This window comes from Engystomops pustulosus, chromosome 10, assembly GCF_040894005.1.
Source record: "Engystomops pustulosus chromosome 10, aEngPut4.maternal, whole genome shotgun sequence".
Taxonomy (NCBI): Eukaryota; Metazoa; Chordata; class Amphibia; order Anura; family Leptodactylidae; genus Engystomops; species Engystomops pustulosus.
In genome coordinates, this window is record NC_092420.1 from 69,307,518 (window position 1) to 69,325,410 (window position 17,893).

General features: G+C 45.5%; 1 protein-coding gene across 1 annotated transcript in view; it reads left to right on the top strand.

Annotated features, from left to right (window-relative positions):
* DPYD (dihydropyrimidine dehydrogenase) overlaps window positions 1-17,893 on the top strand; it is a 654,802-nt gene that overhangs the window by 120,409 nt on the left and 516,500 nt on the right. The window contains exon 3 of the mRNA XM_072127199.1: window positions 3,543-3,625. Within this exon, the coding sequence (XP_071983300.1) occupies window positions 3,543-3,625 (83 nt within the window). The remainder of the gene's footprint in view (window positions 1-3,542; window positions 3,626-17,893) is intronic.

The window sequence follows — 17,893 nt, forward strand, 5'->3', positions numbered from 1 at the left end:
CTGACTCTTGTAGCACTCATTTCCCAATTCCTTGTACATTACTTGATGTAGGGAATGTTGTCCGGTTGTGGGTCGTCAAGTTGGCAGGGACAGTTTGGTGGGTTCAGAACTAGGGCTCACTATCCTTTTCCCATCCTGTCCTGACCAGAAATAAATTAAGACCTAAGTCAATTGTATCCAAAGTGTCTATTTGGAAGTAACAGAAAATAAATTCATCACTACTGTCCCCGCTCTGCTATAAATGGGAACATAGATGCTATAGCTGTACATTAATTGTTTTATTTTTTAATTGAAGTATCATGTCCATTAAGCTCCAAACATCTGCAGTATCTTGTGTATGTCCATGCGATGGACTCGGCACTTTAAATGCAATGTCTCCATCTAGTCTTCACTGACGGCTTACTGAATGCGTACTTCAGTTATGCAGATTGGAGATGTGTTGTGTTGTACAGTCAGAAGTGGATGCAATCAGAATATCTAAACACTTGTAGTATCTCTGGAAGGGCATGAAGTGCTTAAATACTTCACCGCTGCTTGAGTTGCAAATGCTTCAGAAAATGCTTGTGTTTTGTGCTGGGAAGGACAAAGCGATCCGCCAAATCCATTCCTATCAATGCAGCTGAATTTATTTTCTGTATGGTAAAAGCCACACACAGACGACAGATGTAATCCACCCTAGATTTGTATTTCTTAAAAGAATTTTAGAGAAGTGTAAAATGAGCCAAGGAAAAGCACCTGCTTTGGTTTTTCACAATAGAATTTCTTGAAAGATTAATGTTCAGAGGCCAAGCTGTTAAGGTGATTTCTTGTGTTTAAGATGCATGCAGTACACTGAATGCTTTCCCCCTACTTATCAAAGACATGTCACATCATTCCGAAGCTCAGGAGACTATATTTCTCATTTCATAGGCCATGGAACAGCTTTCACAAATTTGGTTGGCAGTTCTTCCCAAAGAATGTGTGATCAAAGAAAGATATTCAAAGCATTTTCTATAAAATATTGTTATATTCATTGCATAATATCTCACTCCATTGTTGCAATGTGTGGCCCCGATCCAATTCCTTCAGCCGAGAAACGTGTGATTCTCCAGTCTTTTATCTCTTGTGTGATTTCTTAAGAATTTCCTTCAAGAACATTTTTGTAAAGGTGTTTTGGGGGCTATTTTGTGTCATTTGTATATTTTCCTTAGTTCAACTTTCTAAGAATAGATTGATCTATTATACTGCTATACCCTATTTTAGAAAAAGTTATATGTCTCTTTTTTTAATACCGGTGTGCCCTTGTGTATATATATATTTTTTTGTCTACTTACTTTTCATTGTTTTACAAACAGGAAAAAGTACATACACTCACCGGTCACTTTATTAGGTACACCTGCCCAACTGCTCCTTAACACTTAATTTCTAATCAGCCAATCACATGGCGGCAACTCAGTGCATTTAGGCATGTAGACATGGTCAAGACAATCTCCTGCAGTTCAAACCGAGCATCAGTATGGGGAAGAAAGGTGATTTGAGGCCTTTGAACGTGGCATGGTTGTTGGTGCCAGAAGGGCTGGTCTGAGTATTTCAGAAACTGCTGATCTACTGGGATTTTCACACACAACCATCTCTAGGGTTTACAGAGAATGGTCCGAAAAAGAAAAAACATCCAGTGAGCGGCAGTCTGTGAGCGGATATGCCTTGTTGATGCCAGAGGTCAGAGGAGTAGCGGGTGAGCTGTGATCGTGTCGCACACAACTCTTTTTGTGGCGCTGCTGCGCTGCTTCCATGTGACACAATTTAGGGGCTGTGACGTCGGACGCGCCGACTGATTCGGACTGAGCGCTGGATTTAACTTTCAAATTGTGTCGCAGGCCCTAGCACTTACATGCACCAGTAAAAAGATGGCGAACTCGGACCAGAGCGGGAAGCCGCACATGCAGGATATCGGCCGCACGATCTTAGTGTATCGCGGCACAGTGCATTTGAGTTGGACAATGCGCTTTCTGTGAACTCATTAACTAAGGGTCTGAATGCTGCACTTTCGCTTCGCGATTATTTCCGTTTTGCGCCGAATTGCCCCGGGTATTTGGCTCACGCGATCAGATTGTGGCACATCGGCGCCGGCTTGCATGCAACAGAAATTGGGGGGCGTGGCCGTTGGACAACCCAATGGATTCGGACAAACCGCGGAATTTAAAAACGGAATTGTGTCACAAGATCAAGCACTCACATGCAACAGGAAGAAGCAGGTGAACCCCGGCAGACCTCAGCGGGGAAGCAACACATGCAGGATATCGGGCCCATGATCTAGTGAATCGTGGCAGACCCAAATCCTCGTCGGACAATGCATCTCGGGGTTGCGACAGGACCGGGTAAGTAAATATGCCCCAATGTGTCTACATACAGATACATGGTGTGATCAAAAACTCCCCACCTACATATTTATGTCTCTACATATCCTGAGATAAATGGCTTTGAAAATAACCTGATTTTCACAACTTTGTTGGGAGTTGGTTATACTCTCTGCATCTATACAGTATGTGAGAGAGAATGGACACAGCATCAATGCACAAGTGATACCATTTAGATGGACGTGAATCAATAACAATAGAGAACAGCAGAAAAGTACAGGTAAAATGAATTCTTTAATAATTAATAAAAAAAAAAAAAAACACTACAGGCAGTCGCCAGGTTCCATACAAGATAGGTTCTTTAAGTTTGTACTTAAGTTGAATTTGTATGTATGTCAGAACAGGTATATTTTTAATTGTAGCTGCAGAGGAAACATTGTTTTGTTCTTGTGACAATTGGAATTTCAACATTTTTTATTAATAAAACTTCATTATAGGCACCTCACAGCTGACCATTGCAGCATGTGACTCAAGTAAAACATCTAGAGAGCTTCACCAGATGTCATAGTTGGCAGAAAGGTCCATTTGTAACTTGTGTTGTCTGTAAGTCGGGTGTTCTTAAGTCGGGGACCACCTGTATTGACACACATTGAAAACAAATCACTATGCCAAAAACAACTCACAAATACAAAAATCAGCATAATCTAGACTATTCAAATAGCCACTTGTTTGAAGAACATTCAAAGACTGACATATCCCTGTACAGCCATGTATCTTATAATCTCCTATACAGTAACGTTATATCAAAAAGGAGACAAAATAATAGCTTGTCCTTTAGGGAGCTACATGCTCTATAGGTATCAGGGTTAGTCTGTGGGGCTATTTAGGGAAGCTGGCCACCAACCAATTCCACCTACAGCTCCAGCCTCCCTGCCCTTGGGACCACCCTAGAGGACAGAAGGGTGGGATCTATCCTTCTACTCTCCTTCTTGATATAACAAAACTGTATAGGAGAATATGAGATACATTATCGTCTGTATATGGACTGCTCTACAGAGAAGAGACTAAGCGGTAGTTCAGATGATGCAGTTTTTTGTATTTGTGAGATGATTTGGTATGTATGTGTCAAAAATTGCCCAATTAAAAATTTTCTAGATAAAAATGTGAAATATATTGTTAATATAAATGTTGTGTTTGTTTTAACAGAAATGTGAGAAACTAGAAAATAATTTTGATGACATCAAACATACGACTCTTAGTGAACGGGGGGCTCTCCGTGAAGCCATGAGGTAAGTCCAGATCACCATGGTAACAGGCAGCCTTGTGCTAATGCTAGAAGTCATTCTTTATTATTGGGGGAGCAAATGAGCTCATTGCCACCATTCAGCCATATTCTCCAAGGTATTAATTTGTCACTGGATAGGCTTCCCTTGAGGTTATACTTCGGTTTAGAGCCGCATAAATAAAAAGCTACACTCCGCTATTACTAATAACTAAATGTTTAATTGGTGGCTTAAATTGTATATTCTATTCGATCTGAAAAGCAATGTTGGGATTCTGGAAAAAACAGAAATTGTGTAGACTGAATAATTTATACAAGTCCAGTGTCTAGTATGAATTAAAGTGGTCTTCAGCATAAAAATTTGCATGGTCCATGACAACGATTGCAGTAATTCTTTGATAATTATGTGAAGTGTTGAAAAAGCTGAGATATATAGATTGTTATGGGTACACTACATAGCACAAAGACCTTTGTATACTGTATGGGACAGATCAATCATAAGGTAGGATTTGTGTACTAATTTGTAAAATATCTTATCACTAGAGATGAGCGAGCACAAAAATGCTTGGGTACTCGTTATTCGAGACGAACTTTTCCCGATGCTCGAGTGCTCGTTTCGAGTAACGAGCCCCATTGAAGTCAATGGGAGACTCGAGCATTTTTCAAGGGGACCAAGGCTCTGCACAGGGAAGCTTGGCCAAACACCTGGGAACCTCAGAAAAGGATGGAAACACCACGGAAATGGACAGGAAACAGCAGGGGCAGCATGCATGGATGCCTCTGAGGCTGCTTAAATGCACCATTATGCCAAAATTATGGGCAACAGCATGGCCATGACAGAGTGACAGAATGAAGCTAGATAGCATCTAAAACATCCAATAATTGACCCTGACACTATAGGGGACGGCATGCAGAGGCAGCGGCAGCAGCGGAAGGCTAGAGAGTGGCATGGCGACATACCCTAAATGGACTCAGGCTTCAAACCAATGGGTAGCAGAGAGGAACCAAAGGAGGTGAGCAAGAAGCGCTCAAATAATATCGGTACATGATAAAAGTTTGCCAGTATATTTTGTGGATTACACAGCAGGGTGGCGACAAAGTTAACATGGAAGCCATGAAAACAATCCAAAATTCTGCCTGACACAGCTCGTTTGATAAGGGGACGATGTATGGAGGCAGTGAACTAGTAGTAGATTAAAGGTGCTGCAGTTAAAACTATGTTAGTTGTTTCTTGGCATGGAGCTGGCGCTCCGCTGCCAGGCGAGCTTTCGCCAATCCAAGCCCCTGTCTCTAGGCTACTCCCCAAACAGCACTTCTAAGAACCTTTCGGATAAGATCAAGTGTAGTAGCGTTCTTATAAGTTTGGGATATGGCGGGTGAGGGGAATGTAAACATCTGCGCAAGAAGCGCTGAAATAATATCCGTAAATGAAAAAAGTTTTCCAGTATATTTTGTGGCTTACACAGCAGGGTGGCGACAAAGTTAACAAGTTTGATGTGGAATGCCCTGCAATAGCTCTTGGGCGGTGTGCCTTTTATCACCTAGGCTCAGCAGTTTGAGCACCGCCTGCTGTCACTTAGCGACGGCACTGCTGCTGTGCCTAGAGCTACCGACTGATGGCGCCATGCCCATGGATGGTAATTCGGAGGAGGAGGAGGTGGAGGAGGGGTGGGAGGATTTGGAGGTATAGTAGGCCTTTGAGACCTGGACCGAGGTAGGCCCCGCAATCCTCTGCGTCGGCAGTATATGACCAGCCCCAGGGTCAGACTCGGTCCCAGCCTGCACCAAGTTAAGTGTAGTAGCGTTCTTATAAGTTTGGGATATGGCGGGTGAGGGGGATGTAAACAGATGCGCAAGAAGCGCTGAAATAATATCCGTAAATGGTAAAAGTTTGCCAGTATATTTTGTGGATTACACAGCAGGATGGCGACAAAGTTAACAAGTTTGTTGTGGAAGCCATGAAAACAACCCAAAATTCTGCCTGACACAGCACGTTTGATAAGGCGGGCATGTATGGAGGCAGTGAACTAGTAGTAGATTAAAGGTGCTGCAGTTAAAACTATGTTAGTTGGTTCTTGGCATGGAGCTGCCGCTCCGCTGCCAGGCGAGCTTTCGCCAATCCAAGCCCCTGTCTCTAGGCTACTCCCCAAACAGCACTTCTAAGAACCTTTTGTATAAGATCAAGTGTAGTAGCGTTCTTATAAGTTTAGGATATGGCGGGTGAGGGGAATGTAAACAGATGCGCAAGAAGCGCTGAAATAATATCCGTAAATGGTAAAAGTTTGCCAGTGTATTTTGTGGATAACACAGCAGGGTGGCGACAAAGTTAACAACTTTGATGGAATCCATGAAAACAACCCAAATTTCGGCCTGACAAACCTCGTTTGATAAAGGGACGATGTATGGAGGCAGCTATATGGACGACTTTTGGAGGTAGCAATGGAGACAACGTGTGGAGGCTGCTATGGAGACAATTCAATTTGGATAGTGCCTGTATGTGGCAGTCTAAAAAATTTTTCAAACCAGAGGAGCAGGTAGGTGGCCCTCCAGAAAAATGGAATAGATTGAGTGCCTGTATGTGGCAGTCCAAAAAAGTTTTTAAACCAGAGGAGCAGGTAGGTGGCCCTCCAGAAAAATGGAATAGATTGAGTGCCTGTATGTGGCAGTCCAAAAAAGTTTTTAAACCAGAGGAGCAGGTAGGTGGCCCTTCAGAAAAATGGAATAGATTGAGTGCCTGTATGTGGCAGTCCAAAAAAGTTTTTAAACCAGAGAAGCAGGTAGGTGGCCCTCCAGAAAAATGGAATAGATTGAGTGCCTGTATGTGGCAGTCCAAAAAAGTTTTTAAACCAGAGGAGCAGGTAGGTGGCCCTCCAGAAAAATTGAATAGATTGAGTGCCTGTATGTGGCAGTCCAAAAAAGTTTTTAAACCAGAGGAGCAGGTAGGTGGCCCTCCAGAAAAATTGAATAGATTGAGTGCCTGTATGTGGCAGTCCAAAAAAGTTTTTAAACCAGAGGAGCAGGTAGGTGGGCCCTCCAGAAAAATGGAATAGATTGAGTGCCTGTATGTGGCAGTCCAAAAAAGTTTTTAAACCAGAGGAGCAGGTAGGTGGCCCTCCAGAAAAATGGAATAGATTGAGTGCCTGTATGTGGCAGTCCAAAAAAGTTTTTAAACCAGAGGAGCAGGTAGGTGGCCCTCCAGAAAAATTGAATAGATTGAGTGCCTGTATGTGGCAGTCCAAAAAAGTTTTCAAACCAGAGGAGCAGGTAGGTGGCCCTCCAGAAAAATGGAATAGATTGAGTGCCTGTATGTGGCAGTCCAAAAAATTTTTCAAACCAGAGGAGCAGGTAGGTGGAGCTCCAGAAAAATTGAATAGATTGAGTGCCTGTATGTGGCACTCCCAAAAATTTTTTAAAACAGAGGACCGGGTCGGTGGCCCTCCAGAAAAATTAAATGCATAAAGTACTATAGGTAGAGCCAGTGGGCCCTGTCAAAAAATAGCCAGTTTCCTCTGCTTTACTGTACAAAGAGCAGGAGAAGGAGGAAAATGAGGAGGAGGAGGAGGAGTGGATAAATTATTCAGGTTGAGCTTCCTTCACCTGCTGGAGATTGGAAATTAGGAGAAATCCATGCTTTATTCATCTTGATAAGCGTCAGCCTGTCAGCGCTGTCAGTCGACAGGCGTGTACGCTTATCGGTGATGATGCCACCAGCTGCACTGAAAACCCGCTCGGACAAGACGCTAGCGGCAGGGCAGGCAAGAACCTCCAAGGCGTACAGCGCCAGTTCGTGCCACATGTCCAGCTTTGAAACCCAGTAGTTGTAGGGAGCTGTGTGATCATTTAGGACGATGGTATGGTCAGCTACGTACTCCCTCACCATCTTTCTGTAAAGATCAGCCCTACTCTGCCGAGACTGGGGACAGGTGACAGTGTCTTGCTGGGGTGACATAAAGCTGGCAAAAGCCTTGTAAAGCGTACCCTTGCCAGTGCTGGACAAGCTGCCTGCTCGCCTACTCTCCCTCGCTACTTGTCCCGCAGAACTACGCACTCTGCCGCTAGCGCTGTCAGAAGGGAAATACTGTTTCAGCTTGTGCACCAGGGCCTGCTGGTATTCATGCATTCTCACACTCCTTTCCTCTCCAGGGATGAGAGTGGAAAGATTTTGCTTGTACCGTGGGTCCAGGAGAGTGAACACCCAGTAATCGGTGCTGGAATAAATTCTTTGAACGCGAGGGTCACGGGATAGGCAGCCTAGCATGAAATCTGCCATATGCGCCAGAGTACCAACGCGTAAGAATTCGCTCCCCTCACTGGCCTGACTGTCCATTTCCTCCTCCTCCAACTCCTCCAATTCCTCTTCTTCTGCCCATACACGCTCAACAGTGAAGGACTCAACAATGGTCCCCTCTTGTGTCTCGCCAACATTCTCCTCCTCTTCCTCCTCATCCTCCTCCACCTCCACCTCCTCCGATATGCGCTGAGAAACAGACCTAAGGGTGCTTTGGCTATCAACAAGGGAATCTTCTTCCCCCGTCTCTTGTGAGGAGCGCAAAGCTTCCGACTTCATGCTGACCAGAGAGTTTTTCAACAGGCCAAGCAGCGGGATGGTGAGGCTGATGATGGCGGCATCGCCACTGACCATCTGTGTTGACTCCTCAAAGTTACTCAGCACCTGACAGATATCAGACATCCACGTCCACTCCTCATTGTAGACTTGAGGAAGCTGACTGACCTGACTACCAGTTCTGGTGGAAGTTGACATCTGGCAGTCTACAATCGCTCGGCGCTGCTGGTAAACTCTGGATAACATGGTCAGTGTTGAATTCCACCTCGTGAGCACGTCGCACAACAGTCGGTGAGCGGGCAGTTGGAGGCGGCGCTGCGCTGCCCTGAGAGTGGCAGCATCTGTGCTGGACTTCCTGAAATGCGCACAGATGCGGCGCACCTTCGTGAGCAAATCAGACAGATTGGGGTATGTCTTGAGGAAACGCTGAACTATCAGATTTAACACATGGGCCAGGCATGGCACATGTGTCAGTCTGCCGAGTTGCAGAGCCGCCACCAGGTTACGGCCGTTGTCACACACAACCATGCCTGGCTTCAGGTTCAGCGGTGCCAGCCACAGATCAGTCTGCGCCGTGATGCCCTGTAATAGTTCTTGGGCGGTGTGCCTTTTATCGCCTAGGCTCAGCAGTTTGAGCACCGCCTGCTGTCGCTTAGCGACGGCACTGCTGCTGTGCCTAGAGCTACCGACTGATGGCGCCATGCCCACGGATGGTCGTTCGGAGAAGGAGGTGGAGGAGGGGTGGGAGGAGGAGGAGGCATAGTAGGCCTCAAACACCTGGACCGAGGTAGGCCCCGCAATCCTCGGCGTTGGCAGTATATGACCAGCCGCAGGGTCACACTCGGTCCCAGCCTCCACCAAGTTAACCCAATGTGCCGTCAGAGATATATAGTGGCCCTGCCCGGCAGCACTCGTCCACGTGTCCGTGGTCAGGTGGACCTTGTCAGAAATGGCATTGGTCAGGGCACGGATTATGTTGTCTGACACGTGCTGGTGCAGGGCTGGGACGGCACATCGGGAAAAGTAGTGGCGGCTGGGGACCGAATACCGAGGGGCGGCCGCCGCCATGAGGCTGCGAAAGGCCTCGGTCTCTACTAGCCTATAGGGCAGCATCTCCAGGCTTAGCAATCTGGAGATGTGCACATTAAGGGCTTGGGCGTGCGGGTGGGTTGCACTATATTTGCGTTTCCGCTCCAGCGTCTGGGGTATGGAGAGCTGAACGCTGGTGGATGCTGTGGAGGATCGTGGAGGCGACGATGGGGTTTTTGTGGCAGGGTCCTAGGCAGGGGGCTTACTATCAGCTGACACAGGGGAAGGAGCAGTGGTGTGCACGGCCGGAGGTGAACGCGCTTGTTGCCACTGAGTGGGGTGTTTAGCATTCATATGCCTGCGCATACTGGTGGTAGTTAAGCTAGTAGTGGTGGAACCCCTGCTGATCCTGGTTTGGCAAATGTGGCACACCACAGTCCGTCGGTCATCCGGTGTTTCCTTAAAGAACCTCCAGACTTCTGAAAATCTAGCCCTCGCCGCAGGAGCCCTTGCCACGGGAGCTTCACTAGTTGACACATTTGGCGCTGATGCACCAGCTCTGGCCCTGCCTCTCCGTCTGGCCCCACCACTGCCTCTTCCAACCTGTTCTGGTCGAGGACTCTCCTCCGTCTCAGAAGCACTGTGTTCACCCGGCCTCTCAACCCAGCTTGGGTCTGTCACCTCATCATCCTCCGATCCCTCAGTCTGCTCCCCCCTCGGACTTCCTGCCCTGACAACAACTTCCCCACTGTCTGACAACCGTGTCTCCTCATCGTCGGACACCTCTTTACACACTTCTTCCAGTACGTCAACAAGGTCATCATCACCCACAGACTGCGACTGGTGGAAAACCTGGGCATCGGAAAATTGCTCATCAGCAACCGGACAAGTGGTTTGTGACTGTGGGAATGGTCCAGAAAACAGTTCCTCAGAGTATGCCGGTTCAAATGGCAAATTTTGCTGGGAGGGGGCAGACTGGGGGGGAGGAGGCTGAGGTGCAGGAGCTGAAGGAGTGCCGATTTCGGTGACATGGGTGGACTGCGTGGAAGACTGACTGGTGGACAAATTGCTCGAAGCATTGTCGGCAATCCACGACATCACCTGTTCGCACTGTTCTGGCCTCAACAGTGCTCTACCACGATTCCCAGTAACTTCAGACATGAACCTAGGGAGTGTAGCTCTGCGGCGTTCCCCTGCTCCCTCATAAGCAGGTGGTGTCTCACCCCGCCCAGGACCACGGCCTCTGACCCCTGCAGTAGTTGGACGCCCACGTCCCCGCCCTCGTCCTCTACCCCTAGCCCTCGGGTTAAACATTTTGAAAATGAGAGTTATAACTTGAATTTTTTTTTTAACTTTTTTTTTTTTTTTTTTTTGTGTTTTTTAGTTTTTAAAACCAAACAATGCTATCCTATTGCTATGGCTATTTTATAGCCAAGTATGAAAGCACACTGCTATGCCAGATGAGATGACGCTGAGTTATGAAAAAAATAAACGTAAGATAAAAAATGAAATGGCAGACTGTGCCTAATTGAAATACAACCCCGGGCCCTAATAAATTTTCCCACTTCGGTCTTTGCGATGGATATGTGCGTCACTAAGCGCAAAACACAGTGGTCGCAAGTCTGACTCCAAATTGCTCACAATTTGCTAGTAGATGCACTGCAACAACTACAGCCACCAGCAGATCAACCAGAAATCAAATATATATAACGCTACTGTAGGCGTAATTAAGCCGTTTGTATTCTCCTATGGCTATTTTCTAGCCAAGTATTACAGCACACTACTATGCCAGATGAGATGACGCTGAGTTATGAAAAAAATAAACGTAAAATAAAAAAGGAAATGGCAGACTGTGCCTAATTGAAATCCAACCCCGGGCCCTAATAAATTTTCCCACTTCGGTCTTTGCGATGGATATGTGCGTCACTAAAACACAGTGGTCGCAAGTCTGACTCCAAATTGCTCACAATTTACTAGTAGATGCACTGCAACAACTACAGCCACCAGCAGATCAACCAGAAATCAAATATATATAACGCTACTGTAGGCGTAATTAAGCCGTTTGTATTCTCCTATGGCTATTTTCTAGCCAAGTATTACAGCACACTACTATGCCAGATGAGATGACGCTGAGTTATGAAAAAAATAAACGTAAAATAAAAAAGGAAATGGCAGACTGTGCCTAATTGAAATACAACCCCGGGCCCTAATAAATTTTCCCACTTCGGTCTTTGCGATGGATATGTGCGTCACTAAAACACAGTGGTCGCAAGTCTGACTCCAAATTGCTCACAATTTACTAGTAGATGCACTGCAACAACTACAGCCACCAGCAGATCAACCAGAAAACAAATATATATAACGCTACTGTAGGCGTAATTAAGCCGTTTGTATTCTCCTATGGCTATTTTCTAGCCAAGTATTACAGCACACTACTATGCAAGATGAGATGACACTGAGTTATTAAAACAATAAACGTAAAATAAAAAGAAACTGGCAGACTGTGCCTAATTATACTCAAACCCCTAATAAATTTTCCCACTTTGGTGTTTGAGGTGGATATGTGTGTCACTAAGAGCTAAACACAACGGTAGCAAGTCCCCCTGCTAATTCCTCACAATATGGTACTAGCTGCAAATAAAAAAAAAAAAAATTATAACGTTATTGTAGCCCTAAGAAGGGCTGTTGGGTTCTTTTAGAATCACTCCTGCCTAACAGTAAGCTAATAGAACACCCTAACGCTTTCCCTGACCAGCAGCAGCTCTCTCCCTAGCGGCATCCAGACAGAGAATGATCCGAGCAGCGCGGGCAGCGGCTAGTCTATCCCAGGGTCACCTGATCTGGCCAGCCAACCACTGCTATCTACGTGTAAGGGTACCACGTCATGCTGGGTGGAGTGCAGAGTCTCCTGGCTTGTGATTGGCTCTGTTTCTGGCCGCCAAAAAGCAAAACGGCGGGAGCTGCCATTTTCTCGAGCGGGCGAAATACTCGTCCGAGCAACGAGCAGTTACGAGTACACTAATGCTCGATCGAGCATCAAGCTCGGACGAGTATGTTCGCTCATCTCTACTTATCACCTCTTCAAAGACCGCTTGATAAATATGGCATATGAAGTGCTAGGGTCTGCATTGTATTTGCAAATTTGTTGGTGAAAAGTTGGACAAAATTTGTCATCGTGGGATTTTTGCCTAAATCTGAAACTTTTTTTTTTTTAAGTTGCACATAAATCTAACTATTTGGATCCTCTTAATACATCTGTAGCTGCAGTAAAAAGTGGCATGGGTAGGCAAAAGCTGGAAAATTGAAAATCAGCCCTGTGTTTAAATCTTTTTCAGTAGTTTGGCTTATTACACAAGTTCAGAATGCATGTATTGTAGAATATATTCATCACATGACCAGGACAGAGTTTTGGGCTCTCAAAGTTCTGGATTTTTCTGGTTTGATCGAAGCCAAATGGTGGGAAAATGGTGGTATATAAGAACATCTGAAGCCAGTGGGTTTTGCCGGCAATAATCTCAGGTTTTACAGGTGGCTTGGATTCCTGAACCAAACTTTTGTTCAAGCTTTGGCCAAACTCGACAAACTGGAACCCAAGTGGGTCTCCTAATCCCTAGTTATAAATGTCTATTTGTTAGGGCTTCTGTCATCAGGAGCTGCAATAATCATAGAAAATGGTACGACCCCCGGTACAGGGAGGGGGACTGGAACAATAAATAAGTACCAACACTGCTGTTACTCAGGCTCCCCTCCCTCACTCATAGCCCTGCTTGGACGTTCTGTGGTTTCTCAGATGTGTAGACTGTTATGTCTTACATCCTTCCCTCACATTGTGGGAAATTTACAGCGCCCCTTGGTGATAGTATTTGGGCGCCATTATACGAGTGCCGTAACCCATACGGCTCGGGTTGCTTTGACATCATCGGAGCTTCTCCCGATTTAGGTAGGGATCAGGGTACCTCGTCCCATCACTGAGTCACATCTTGGAGGAGCTACACCTACTAGCTGCATCTAGAGGTGACCTGTTGCTATGGATCAATATCTGTGCGACAGGCCCAAAGGGTAGATGCACAGCGCATGGATCTCGGACCTGAGTGGTCTGGATAAGATCCGGTGCGCAGCTGTCAACCTGTTACCCCAGAGTGCAGGCATGCCTATTCGTCATAGGCGTTGATGACTCAGCAAGGTGAGGTGTGTCTGGCAATAGCCTTATGATTGGTTGTCCGGACTATGGCAGGGGCAGAGGCTTTGGGAGGAAGGTCCCTGGATGCAGTCTGTGGATTGGGCAATGGACAGGGAGTTCCCGCATGAATGGGTTTATAATCTCAGAGAACCCACGGCTAAGGTTCACTGCTGTTGTCAATGGACCATCGGCAGCAAATGCAATATGTCTGTCTTAAAGTAACCCCTGATGATAATCCGCAAGTATAGAAACACCTTAAGTGGGATTTATTTAGGAGTCAGAGTTGGCACGCGAACAGACCTCTGGTTAACTCAGTGTGAATCCCTGATTCCGCCGCATTGTTTTTTGTGGCTAAGGAACTAGTCTGTGTGTATATAGGCAATCAGCTTTGCCCTCTACTTTTAGTATTTTATGAACGTTTAGGCATTAGGAGTAGAGATGAGCGAGCACTAAAATGCTCGAGTGCTCGTTATTCGAGACGAACTTTTCCAGATGCTCGAGTGCTCGTCTCGAATAACGAGCCCCATTGAAGTCAATGGGAGACTCGAGCATTTTTCAAAGGGACCATGGTTCGGGAATAAAATGTGTTAATTAATTGAAAAAGAATGTCTTCTGATAAGTTAGCAGATGTATGCAAACATCTGCAATCTATTCTTCACTGTTCCGCGCGTATATTATCTCCCGACAAGTTAACAGATGTGAAGAACAGTGAGGAATAGAATAAAAACAGTGAACACAAGATCATTTAAGTGAAAAACACAGTGAAGAATAGATTACAGATGTTCTGCACATCTGCTTACTTGTCGGGAGATACGCTGTCCCGTGCCCCGCTGCTCTCCGTGCCCCGCTGCTCTCCGTGCCCCGCTGCTCTCCGTGCCCCGCTGCTCTCCGTGCCCCGCTGCTCTCCGTGCCCCGCTGCTCTCCGTGCCCATGTCTCCGTGCCCCATGTCTCCGTGCCCCGCTGCTCTCCGTGCCCCGCTGCTCTCCGTGCCCCGCTGCTCTCCGTGCCCCGCTGCTCTCCGTGCCCCGCTGCTCTCCGTGCCCATGTCTCCGTGCCCCATGTCTCCGTGCCCCGCTGCTCTCCGTGCCCATGTCTCCGTGCCCCATGTCTCCGTGCCCCATGTCTCCGTGCCCCGCTGCTCTCCGTGCCCGCTGCTCTCCGTGCCCATGTCTCCGTGCCCCATGTCTCCGTGCCCCGCTGCTCTCCGTGCCCATGTCTCCGTGCCCCATGTCTCCGTGCCCCGCTGCTCTCCGTGCCCATGTCTCCGTGCCCCATGTCTCCGTGCCCCGCTGCTCTCCGTGCCCCGCTGTCTCCGTGCCCCATGTCTCCGTGCCCCGCTGCTCTCCGTGCCCATGTCTCCGTGCCCCATGTCTCCGTGCCCCATGTCTCCGTGCCCCATGTCTCCGTGCTGCCGCTGCCCCATGTCTCTGTGCTGCCGCTGCCCGATGTCTCCGTGCTGCTCCCCGGTGTCTCTGTGCTGCTCCCCGGTGTCTCTGTGCTGCTCCCCGTTGTCTCTGTCCTGCTCACCGTGTTCTTCAATGTGTTCTTCACACATATATATTGTTCTTCACATACTATTTTGTTCGCACCGTTCCGCGCGTATCTTCCGACAAGTAAGCAGATGTGCCGAACATCTGTAATCTATTCTTCACTGTGTTCTTCACTGTGTTTTTCACTTAAATGATCCTGTGTTCACTGTGTTCACTGTTTTTATTCTATTCTTCATTGTTCTTCACTGTGTTTTTTTAATTAAATGCTCGATCTCGAGCAGGGGAAATACTCGTCCGAGCAACGAGCCGTCTCGAGTACCTTAATACTCGAACGAGCATCAAGCTCGGACGAGCATGTTCGCTCATCTCTAAATAGGAGGCTGTGGAGCATGAAGGAGTACTAATCTCTCCAAAGACGGAAGCTCTGATCCTAAGTGCCACATTCTCCCCAGTATGGTGGTGGTTTTGGTTCACACAACTTTGATTTTTTGACATCTATTAGATGCTTTTTAATGAGAAGATTAATAAAAGTTACATTTTATTTTCCCTAAAATTCCTCAGTGAACATCCATGGACAGCTAGCTGCACATGGCTGCTTTATAACATTTCAGACTGATAAAAATAGAGTTCATCACTAAGTTATCTTCATCAGTCCCATAGATTACCCAACAACGCCTCAATCCAAACGGAGGATACAAATCCTTGATTCAAACAGTATATCACACATCAGAAAGATAGTGATTACCTTCCTGTGAGAACCTCTGAAAGTTTTTTCAAAGATCCTAAAACCCTTAAGGCATTTGAACACAAAGTAGATTGAGAGATATTTCCACGTAATTCCAATAAACATTCATTGATTTATATTAATTCCACATCTAAAGACTGGGCTGAATATCATATTGTCGTAATTACAACTTTCTGACTTTCCAAATGCTAAATCATTTGACAAAAAAGATATTTTATTAATCTAAATACATTACTTTACCCGCACTATGGCCAATAGACCACTTACTAGTACATAACGGATTGATTGTATTGACTGTTCTTGATCAATGTACTTTATTATCTGTTCATTAGAAATTCCTGCCGTTAAACTTTCTCTTTCTAAACAATGAGAGAGCAGCAACGAAACATTACAGTGAATAAGGAATTGATTATTGCTAATGTGTGTATGGCTTTGCATTATGCAATTAACAATTCCATTTGCATCCATTCGAATCCGTAATTCCAACTGAGTGACCCAGAAGGCATCTTGCTGAGTTTTGTCTTGCCATCACTGACAAGTTAATGTATTGCCAACAGTCTAATTCTGGTCTAACTGGTCAGAAATTTTTTTTTAAAGAAAAAAGGAGTTTCCTTTTTTTTGGAGGCTAGTTGTCTAATAGTCGGAGTAGCTGGGAGTCCCTGTTACGGAATCTGTAGGAAGGAAGTTGAGGAAGACACATTGGGGCACATATACTAAGGGCTTTTCTGCCAGTTTTCTGCCAGGCTTTGCATGTTCTTTTAAGTGCAAACTGTTTGTGCATGTATTTAAGAAGTGTCTGCACCACAAATTTGTTGCATGTGACCGTTTTGTGGCGAAGTTGCAGTAGACACCACCATGCGACACACATTAGGGGGCATTCCGGTGCTTAGTCGGACCGTGCGCTAGATTTAACATGCAAAGTCTGTTGCACACCCTATGTTAAAGGTAGAGAAAAATCACAAAGAGACGAATTCCATTTGATCTTTTCACACAATCCCAAGTGAATTAGAAACAGCTATGTGCTGCACACCTCTCTTGCGGAGCTACAAGCAGTCAAAGGTTAATCCAGTAAACCCAAATTGTATAACTTTGAAAATAAGTTCTGACCAGAGCTCCCGATTCTCTCGCTTCCTTGTGTCCTTCTTCTTCCAATATGTCACTCACAAAATACAGTAGTTCACACTCCTCCAGCACAAATTCCTGAATCCTCCGATAGGAATATACCGCTATTCAGACCAACACTCCTGCGTTTCTCCTGTGACCGCCTCCGTTTGCACCATATGTAGTGGTGGATCACTAGAAGAAATTCACCTGCAGATAGCGTAGTACAGTACATATTGCAGCAAAGGCTTACCAATGCCAGCACCGATCCTGGGTTGTTTCCTAAGTAAGTTTAGTATTGGTGTGTCCAAAAAGTGTTAACGGGATGAGACATTGTAAACACAATAGAAAAAAAAAAATAGTTATGATAATTAAAATTGTCTATATTTTTAGGAATTGATCAACAAATAACTTAATTTGATATTTAAGGAGAGAAGTCAGGTCATCTCTCCGATCAATTTCAGCGCTGAAATGCGTAATGGATTTTAAGAGTTACAATGGCCTGAAAAAGGAAGAATGGAACTAGTTAGAAACATGGACTATTAACCCCTTAACTACCAGGCCCTTTTTTGTTTTTGTGTTTTCATTTTTCACTCCCCACCTTTAAAAAATCCATATCTTTTTTTTTACTTTTCCATGCAAAGAGCTGTTTGAGAGCTTGTTTTATGTGTAACAGATTGCATTTCCTGCTGACTGTATTTAATGTTCCATGCCGTGTAGTGGGAAGTGGGAAAAAAATTCTAAATGTGGTGAAATGGTAAAATAAAACCTCATTTGCACCCTTTTCTTATGGGCTTGGATTTTAGGGCTTGGACATTTTTGTACGTGACAATATCTAACATGATTTTTACTGTTTATTTCTATTTATATCCGTACTAAGCAAAGGGGGTGATTTGAATTTTTAGGTTTTTCTTACATTTTTTTAACTGTTTCTATATTTCAGAGCCCCTAGGTTACTTTAACCCTAGGCAGTCTGATTTATCCTACCATACTACAATATGGTGGTATATGGGTATTTTCCACATCACCTCTTAAAATGGGCAAATCGCTCATTGTAATATAAAGTGTGAAATGAGAAAGCCTCGGGTCTTCTCATGCCGTTCTCATGCTGCTGACTTTGTAATGCTTAAAGGGTTAATGCTTGAAGGGCTAATACCTGCTATCA